The sequence below is a fragment of the Anopheles moucheti genome, chromosome 3, assembly GCF_943734755.1.
Source record: "Anopheles moucheti chromosome 3, idAnoMoucSN_F20_07, whole genome shotgun sequence".
NCBI classification, from domain to species: Eukaryota; Metazoa; Arthropoda; class Insecta; order Diptera; family Culicidae; genus Anopheles; species Anopheles moucheti.
Genome location: NC_069141.1, coordinates 89821469 through 89829751, shown reverse-complemented (window position 1 = coordinate 89829751; position 8283 = coordinate 89821469). Strand labels below are relative to the sequence as shown.

Here is an 8283-nt window from a genome sequence, read left to right as displayed (position 1 = left end):
AAAATAACTCTTTTATCTGAATTCTTGTTCTATTTCAATACAAGTGTTATTGCGCTATTTATCCTGTAAGCAATAGCTGCACGTAAGCGTGCCTGAAGAATTTTAGCTTTTTCATAACATCGCGAATCAACGATAAACATCGCAGACCGTTAGCTTTACGGATTTTTTATAAATTTAACACACGTTGCCGAACACGGGTCAGATTTTCAGCAACTGAACAGTCGTTATCGCACAGTTTTCAAAGAAACGTGTGAACTAATAAACATTCGATCAAACTTTCACTTTACAACTATCCAACACGGTGTGTTGCGGTGTTTAGTATTTATTATCATTTAAAAAATGAGCTTCCCTTCAACCACGGACCATCCAATTTTGGCCATACGCGGTTGGCAATCTATTAATTGTATCACCTGTAATATACCCCCTTATATCCTTCCCACTTGAATACAAAATCCATAGATACGAAACTAAAGAAACTAACACAGATAGGAAACAAGAAGGGAACGCACTATCAACCGGATGCATTCATTCTCAAACACACAAACACGCGCCCACACACAAACAGATAAAAACGTTGCGGTGGGAGGATCCGGTCTAGGAGGTTCTTCTTGTTGAAGGCAAACACTGGGCAGCATTAAACAGTCATCAGTCCCATGGGAGTTTCTTTTTGCTACTCCTTACCACGGTAGCCAAGCACCGCATTATAAACAAGACTCAACTTCTGTAGAAACATTTCCTTTACGAAGTGCGCATTTCGACTGTTGATAAAACCGACAATCAACAGCAGCCCGACGTACCCACCGATCAGCACGAAGCCTTTGTTGTTGGCAATCCACTGGATGAACCGACTCGGTGGATGGCGCATCTGGTACGAAGGCTGTGTGGCCGGCAGGGGATACATCGCATCGACCGCCGATTGTGGTCCGCCCAGTGTGGCTGTGGTGTTGACATCTTTGGTGGTTCCGTAGAGCAGCAAGTAGCGCACCTGCACCAGTTCGTTGTTTTTCACTAGAATATATCGCTCCGGGATACTTCCGTTGCCGGTCAGAGAAGCGGTCATGATTGAAGGACCGTCCGAGGTTGCCGCTGCCGGGGACCTGCCATCTTCAGCCGATGGTGGTGCTTCTTCTAAAAACGAAACAGAAATATCAATCCACTCCATCCAATACCCACGGATGGAACCACTTACCTTGACTTTTTACATAATTCGGATTGTCCACATATTCGCAGAGCGCAATGCAAGCCAAATGTGTACCGAGAGTGGATTTGTTCCAGCCGGACCCGTTTGGGGAGAACATTTGGCTCACTTGCAGTTCCGCCGACAGGTAAATACCCTCACCGAACAGGGACACTTTATTGAGGTGCTGCTGCAGACCATAATGCAGTATAGAGTGGAAGTTAAAGAGTCTACTGCCGTGGAATGCATGCCGAGTTCTGAACTCCGTCGCATGCTCCAGGAATGCCCGTTCGCTCGAATGATTTTCCCGGTACGAGACTTCAAAAATGTGACTGGGCATAGCGTATTTGGCGTAGCAGGGACATTTTCCGAGCACTTCATCGTGTTCGGTCTTCGGTACGGTTCGAAGCGCTGGACGGGCCTGCCGACAGAGGATCCAGTGCAACAATCCAACCGTCTGTTCGTCCAGAGCGTTCAGTTTAGCTGGAATATCCGCTACCGGCGGTATATTATCCAGTACTTGACACTGACGTGGTGTTTATGGAGTGGTCCGGAAAGACAAGAGGTTTGCATCAGATAAGGCTGTTCGATTACGTGTAGTATTACGGATACCCATACACACAAACGCACCCACGTATTCTTACCAACAGATCAATGCTTTTCTCGTTGTTTATGATGAAATCTGGCGGAAATGGTTGCAGGCAGGAATCGTACCGGAAGGACCTGGCAGCTGAAACGAACAGCGACAGCCGTACATCTGCCGCAGCCGGGTCGCGTAAGAGCGTTTTTAACACCAACAATCGTTTGGCTTCGATGGACAGTGCAGGAAGCTCCATCGTGTGCTTCGGTATATTTCGAGAACTAGACTAAATTGCGGTTAGAAAGGAAAATGCACTGATTCCCTCGTTTGGCAAACATAAAGTGCGTACTGGAAATAAAACGGACAAACAAAACCTAAACACATACACAACACCAACCCAGAAACGACATTCGGTTTTTAATAACAGCTGCAAAAAGTAAACAGCCGCAGTGTAAACATGCACACATGCCAAGATGTTTGAGGAATGTGTTTATAATCGCTCGTTTAGGAGGTGCCGATCCCGATCGATTCGAAGCGCTGATGATATTATATTAAGGCTTCTGGAAGCAAATTAGGATCAATAGAAATTGCATGTGTGTTTTCAAATATGATAATTGGAGTTGTATCGTTTTGATTCATTTCCAAACCGAATGAAAACGTCTCTCTTCCATCATTTGAATGGCGCACCTGTAGACAGGCATTAAGAGGAAACGGTTTTTCTGTTTGACAGTACCATGCGTCCTAAACATAGTAGGTTGTCGTTGAATGATAGTTCGTATTTTTCGGGAAAAGCAAATTTGCGGCGCTTGGCTATAGGTTGATAACTGCGTGATTTCTTTTACGGTGAATTCTTGCGCGTGAAATTTACGGCTAAATTAAGTGTACGAGATGCAGTCGCCAGATTACTTTGGTTTGGAGATGCTGTGGAAGTTGGAGCAGGACAAGGTGGCCAAAAAATCGGATCTGATGATTCTTCTGGTACACTGGTATTTGATGAAGAACGGATTTCGTAATGTTGGCGTCGGTGATGATGTGCGTATTAAGCCGTGTGGTGCATTCCTGTCGTTTTCGGTATATCTTACTCACTCTCTTCACTTTTTGCCCAACAGAAAACACTTGACAACAGCATTGAACAGAGCGAACTGCTCCCGGAAGGATGGAACGCAAATAACGTATCGTACGCATTGCGCTACACCATAAACAACGAGCTGTACAACCTGCACGGAACGCTCTCGAATGATACAATGATCGTGAATCTCTTGCATGCCAAGACACTGCAGGTTTCGAACGTTGTTTTCAATATTGACGCAACAATTCAATCCTTTCGGGGCGGAAAAGTATTGAATCTGATTGCCAACGTAGATGAGCAAATTTCCCGACTGGATACGGAACTCGTGACGCCAATGCACAACGTTGTGCCCACACAAAGCTCAGGTACACAAACAGCAACTGTACCGCAAATCGCATCAAATATTAGCATAGTTGAAGTGTCACGCATGCCTGGAATGCCAATCATTGGTCCTGTTGGTATGGGGGATCGCGATCCGATGGGAGTACTTGGTGGCGGTATGCTGATGGATCCAATGCGTCCCAGAATGTAAGTACAAGTTGTGCTGCTGATGACGCACAGCTTCTAAGGCTTCTTTGATTTCCTTTCTTTTGAACAGGCCTGGTGCAGGGCAAGGCATGTTTATGCCCCGACCACGCATCGATCCGATGGGACCCAACAATCGCCTCAATCACTACCCGAATCCGGATCATCTTCCTCCCCCAGGTTATGATGACGTGTTTATGTAAGGGGTAGAAGTCTTCTTGTTGTACTCATTTTGATTGATAAATATATTTCGAATTAATTAAAAGACTCATGCGCTTCATATTTTGCTTCACAATTTAGCGTTACGTTATTTTATTTCGCAAATACATAGTAACGTAATTTTCCAAACAGACGTAAAATGGCATACACTAGACCTCATCACTCATTACGATCACATCACTGTTTGCGTCATCGAGTCGAAATAACTGCTCCAGCTGCTCCACTGTCACATCCTTCGATAGCCATCTGCCGCTGCGATCTCCCTGAATAGTTTCGTGAATTGTTGCTTCGATCGTTTCAAGCATGATAAACCGATGGATAAATGTCGGTCGTGTCTGTCCAATACGATGCACACGCCCAATTGCTTGCATTTCTTCACCTGGATTTAATATCGGTTCGACCAGAAACACATGCGTTGCTTCGGTTAGATTCAATCCCTTCGATCCGTACCGTAGTGGAAGCAGCAGGCACGTGATGCCCTGTGCGTAATCCTTAAATGCTGCCACACTTTTGTAGAATTTGTTTGACTTTTGCCGATACTTGATATCGTTTTGCTCCAAAGCTTCACCGAGCTCGTTAAGGATCGGTTCCCAGTGGGAGAATATCACAATCTTAACGTCCGCCTCGGCATCTATCAGTTCGAGCACGGTTTCAACGATTTTGAAGATTTTGTTCGAAAAGCTTCCGCGCACTACTTGCTCGTTTTTATTCTCTGTCATTGTGACATACTGTAGGCTGAAAAAAAGGTCCAGAAATGGATTGTTAACAGAGGCAGTACAATGGATGCGGGATAAAACCTACTCCTTCACTTGTTGCGCGTGTCGACATATCACACACGTGGTAACGTGGCCGCTCGTTCTCGCAAACTTTATCATCTTTAAGGAACACATGCTGCACAGATGGTGACCACACTGTAGCACGGCATACTTTCCCTCCGGAATGATGTGACAGATTGGGCATGGATCGATTTCTTTCCTCGCGCCCAGATGGTCGAGATATTTGAGCGTACCCTTGAGTCTTACGAACTCGCGTTCGGCGATTGACTTCGATAGCTGCAAATCGTCCATCGTATCGGGGAGTTCGCATGCGAGCAGCTGCATCAGGGTCCGTTTCTTCTTCGTGCGCTCCATCTCCTGGTACTCGGCTGCGGTTAGTAACTGCAGGCGGGACCTACACATGGTCAGCTCATCGTACGCGGCGACGGTGTAGTTAATTTCCACCCAGTACTGCGAATACTCTTTGAATTCGAGCTTAATACGCTCGAGAAACGACAGGAAGTGATCAGCCTCTGATATAATCCTCTCTGTGATCGTCTGCTCAAACGCTTCCTGCCTTTTGGCATATTGATGAAGCTCTAATGGAACAAGAAAGGAATATTGAGGTAAATTGATCTACCAACAGCAAAAAATAATCCCCGGTGTGCTTACGTTTTAACACTAGTTCCTGTTTCGACATCTGCCAAAGCCCTCCGGTTGCAGCTTGGGTTTGTTTAATGTCAAACAGAACCGCTTCCAATTGATTCAGCGTATCCTTTACTCTGCAAAGTAGACATACGGGTGCGGCCGATTCACCCGCTGCCACCCGACGCTCCTCAGTTCGCATTCCATTCTCATCCTCCTGGAACAGGGCTGGATCAAGGTGGCACGCATAGGCGGTCCGTACCAGCTCTTCAATGGTTGTGCGCGTTTGCTCCGACCAGAGGTGATTCGGTTGGAGATTGTCCACGAAAAAGGCGAGCGATTGGAAACCTTTCTTAAGATTGCGACGCCTTTCCACTATCTTGTCCAACCAGTTCATCAACCAAAGATCCATCGAGCGCCACGAACGGACGCCCGTGTTTTGTAGCAGATTCTGATCGCGGAACAAACGGTGCTCGAGCGTATTGTGGCGTGACGTATCGTCCATTTCGAAGCCCGTTAACAGATCATGCCACCAGGCGCCGTCGCACCTTACCAATGGTTGGTTGTTTTTAGATGCAATCAGTTCATTTACCTTTTCGATTGCTGGCCGTAGAGCGGTCTCGATCGTGCGAACCTTGCTGGCGTATTGTTCAATGTAGCGCCACTCGAGCCGCGCACATCGTTCTCCGTACGCGTGCTGCTGTTGTGCCGTGGGTTTTAGCTCCGAATCGAGACTATTTTCATACCACCGCGAAAGATCGAGCAGGTTGTGTATGGCGTGTATCTGGAGCAACGTGTCGACGCTTATCGTACCCTGATAATCGTCGGCCCAGCGCAGACTAGCTTGGTACAGTCGAAAGGCCTGATTGTAGTTCTGCTGAAGGATGTATATCGCCGCCATGCCGTTCAAAGACGACACGACCGACCGGAGTTGCGATTTGCAATTGTGTACGTTCGCCGAGACGAGATGTTCGTGCAGTTCGGCAGGGGTCAGAAGCTTCTTGGCGTGGAGCGTGGTACCTGACTCCAAAATGGACGGCATGGTACAATCCAGTCGAAGCTTGCGCAGCGGTTCCAGCAGCAAATTCAACGTCTGTATGTTCATCTGAGCTATCCGTAGGGAGAGTCCGATTTTGCGTGCCTTATCACGGAACGCTTGCGCACACTGAATATGCTCACCGCGGTAGAAGTGGCTTTGCAGATCCGACATACGGATGTAGTGGATGCGCTCGGTTTGCGGTGGAATGCCCAGCTGATCGAGAACAGCATGCTTGCACGTGCGCCACATCACGCGGACCATCATCGTGAGCAGCGGTTCAACATTACCGCTCTGGAAGCGTGAAGAGTACTGTGACCATACTGGCCACCAACTGTATGGGTCGTAATCGAGATAGTGCACCAAACCGTACAGATTGTCAATCGTCTTTTCGATCGGTGTGCCCGTCACCGTCCACCGATGCACTGCCGGCAAGGCTTTTATCATCTTCGTCACCTTGGCGTGTACTCCCTCGACCATTTGTGCCTCGTCGAGACAAACGCGCCACCAACGTATCATGGTTAGTGGTGTAGAAGGAACGAGGAAACGCTTCTCGTGACGCGAAGTGCGAGCATTTTCCGCAATCAGGTAAATTTCCGGTCTCAGCACGTTATAATCTGTCAGCACTACATCGTACGAAGCGAGATCGGCGGGGCTAATCCATTTGCCGAGCGCATCCGTTACACCGTTGTAGACAAACATCCGAAAGTTGGGATCAGACACGTGCTTCCGAATTTCGCTTTCCCACTGATGCTTGATGGAGGCCGGTGAAACGATTATGGTAGCGCCAGATTCGACCAGCGGTTCCGTACGCCAACACTCTGGACAAATGTACCGAGTGGTTAAGTTTTGTTTGGGTTGGTGGTGTTTGAGAACACATTTACGGTGCTGCAGGCGGCCACACTTGCGGCAAGCAATTGTTGTTCTCCGATGCGTGTTAGTGCAAAAACATTTCACTTCGGCGGAATCATAATCGCCCTTCATTGAATCATCCGATGATTCCGATCGGTTCTTTGGTAGGCTGTTCTCATAGGTCTTCTTGTTCAGCAGCAGCAAACCAAGTATCTCGACCGTTTTTCCCATTCCCATCTCATCGGCAAGAATGCCACCGGCGGGCAGCGGAGTAGGTTTAGGTTGTTTGTCACTTATGGTGTAACTGTACAGGTCCATAAAGAAGTCCACCTCCTCTAGCGAACGATTCCGAAGCCGGACGTACTGGGCAGGCAGTGTTTGTGGAACGGTTTCACGATGAAACATCCAACGGATGGCTTCTTGTTGGTACGGTCGCAACACTGGACGCAAGTACGGATGTTGTACGTTGTCTAACACAGACGAAGAGTCATTTTTTATGGATTGAGCTTGATGATATGATCGCAATCGATCATAAAACTGTTGCACCGAATGAGCTCTAGCGTCTTGGTGGTCGGGTGTGATCGATGTTTTCTCCAGCTCCTCCGCGACTAGGGACCGTCGTTCAAGTTTTTCGAATAGCAGAGCAACCATTCGTTGCCTTTGGTACGTGCAGCTGTAGCTGATGGGTTCATCTGGATCTAGAATACGTAGAAAAACGCCAAGAATAACAGTGCTGCAATCGAATGCGTCAGTTCTTTCGCGCAGTTCGTATTCCGGCACGCGACGGATATCACGAATAAGGGAATACACATTCAGTTCCGAATCCAGTTGATTGTAAACTTGGCGTTCATGCTTGAATCGCGCCAGTGATGGTAGATTTGCGGATGTTGAGGGCTCCTCTTCGCTGCTGTTCGATAGTGCGTCGTTTGGAATGTGTTCGTTCACAGGGGTCGTTTTTCGTACGCCAATATCCAACAGGCAATACTCCATTACGATTGGCTTCGGGATGCCTAATACATTCGACCGTGGCGACTGTGCAGCCAGAATTTTTGCGGCACTTTATTGAAATTAGGGATGTTGCTCTGTCTGCTTTGGGTGGTGGGTTTGTTCGTTTACAAACACGCTCTAACTACACATCACAAGGTTAGCTCATGCGGGAACGACGCCATGTTGGATTTCATTTTATAGCGAAATTGAATGCAATCATTTTTACAGCACTTTTATTTTTATAGCACGCTGTCGACAAAATGTGTCGACAAGGTGGTTTATTGGTAGCGGCGTCGGTCTTCGCACGACAGAACCGGTCCAAAATCCGATCCCCCCGTACGCAGGACTGACCATCCTGCTACGGGTAAATAAAGTCACAGAAAGTCAAAAATGTTGTTGTACCGATAAAGAAGATCGAATTATTCCTAGATCGCATTT

The 8283-nt window shown here is 47.4% G+C and overlaps 3 protein-coding genes across 4 annotated transcripts; 1 reads left to right on the top strand and 2 right to left on the bottom strand.

Moving 5' to 3' along the window:
- Positions 1-198: 198 nt before the first annotated feature.
- Positions 199-2159, bottom strand: LOC128305685 (protein mono-ADP-ribosyltransferase PARP16-like). 2 transcript variants are annotated; one of them, XM_053043259.1, is made up of 3 exons: positions 1822-2159; positions 1190-1703; positions 199-1128 (listed from the first exon to the last, which is right to left on the bottom strand). In XM_053043259.1, the coding sequence occupies exons 1-3, from the start codon at positions 2011-2013 to the stop codon at positions 671-673; spliced, it is 1164 nt and encodes a 387-aa protein (XP_052899219.1). In that variant the 5' UTR covers positions 2014-2159; the 3' UTR covers positions 199-670. The 2 variants fall into 2 exon arrangements, with proteins under 2 accessions (XP_052899219.1, XP_052899220.1); XM_053043260.1 differs by having other exon boundaries at positions 199-1125.
- Positions 2160-2530: 371 nt separating this feature from the next.
- On the top strand, positions 2531-3599 carry LOC128305686 (proteasome inhibitor PI31 subunit). The gene is made up of 3 exons (XM_053043261.1): positions 2531-2789; positions 2867-3354; positions 3425-3599. Exons 1-3 carry the CDS (start codon positions 2646-2648, stop codon positions 3552-3554), a joined length of 762 nt encoding a protein of 253 aa, XP_052899221.1. The 5' UTR covers positions 2531-2645; the 3' UTR covers positions 3555-3599.
- On the bottom strand, positions 3548-7859 carry LOC128305683 (E3 ubiquitin-protein ligase SHPRH). Its single transcript, XM_053043254.1, has 3 exons — positions 4998-7859; positions 4372-4924; positions 3548-4305 (listed from the first exon to the last, which is right to left on the bottom strand). Exons 1-3 carry the CDS (start codon positions 7846-7848, stop codon positions 3720-3722), a joined length of 3990 nt encoding a protein of 1329 aa, XP_052899214.1. The 5' UTR covers positions 7849-7859; the 3' UTR covers positions 3548-3719.
- Between the last annotated feature and the right edge of the window lie 424 nt (positions 7860-8283).

Bases quoted from the DNA above. Each gene is read 5' to 3' on its own strand.
- LOC128305685 (XM_053043259.1), bottom strand. From the start codon at position 2,013: ATGGAGCTTCCTGCACTGTCCATCGAAGCCAAACGATTGTTGGTGTTA. The intron at 1,704-1,821 runs GTAAGAATACGT...ACACCACGTCAG, and splicing joins AGAAAAGCATTGATCTGTTG to TGTCAAGTACTGGATAATAT. The intron at 1,129-1,189 runs GTAAGTGGTTCC...TTTCGTTTTTAG, and splicing joins GAATTATGTAAAAAGTCAAG to AAGAAGCACCACCATCGGCT.
- LOC128305686 (XM_053043261.1), top strand. From the start codon at position 2,646: ATGCAGTCGCCAGATTACTTTGGTTTGGAGATGCTGTGGAAGTTGGAG. The intron at 2,790-2,866 runs GTGCGTATTAAG...TTTGCCCAACAG, and splicing joins ATGTTGGCGTCGGTGATGAT to AAAACACTTGACAACAGCAT. The intron at 3,355-3,424 runs GTAAGTACAAGT...TCTTTTGAACAG, and splicing joins GATCCAATGCGTCCCAGAAT to GCCTGGTGCAGGGCAAGGCA.
- LOC128305683 (XM_053043254.1), bottom strand. From the start codon at position 7,848: ATGGAGTATTGCCTGTTGGATATTGGCGTACGAAAAACGACCCCTGTG. The intron at 4,925-4,997 runs GTAAGCACACCG...TTGTTCCATTAG, and splicing joins ACAGGAACTAGTGTTAAAAC to AGCTTCATCAATATGCCAAA. The intron at 4,306-4,371 runs GTAGGTTTTATC...CCTTTTTTTCAG, and splicing joins CACGCGCAACAAGTGAAGGA to CCTACAGTATGTCACAATGA.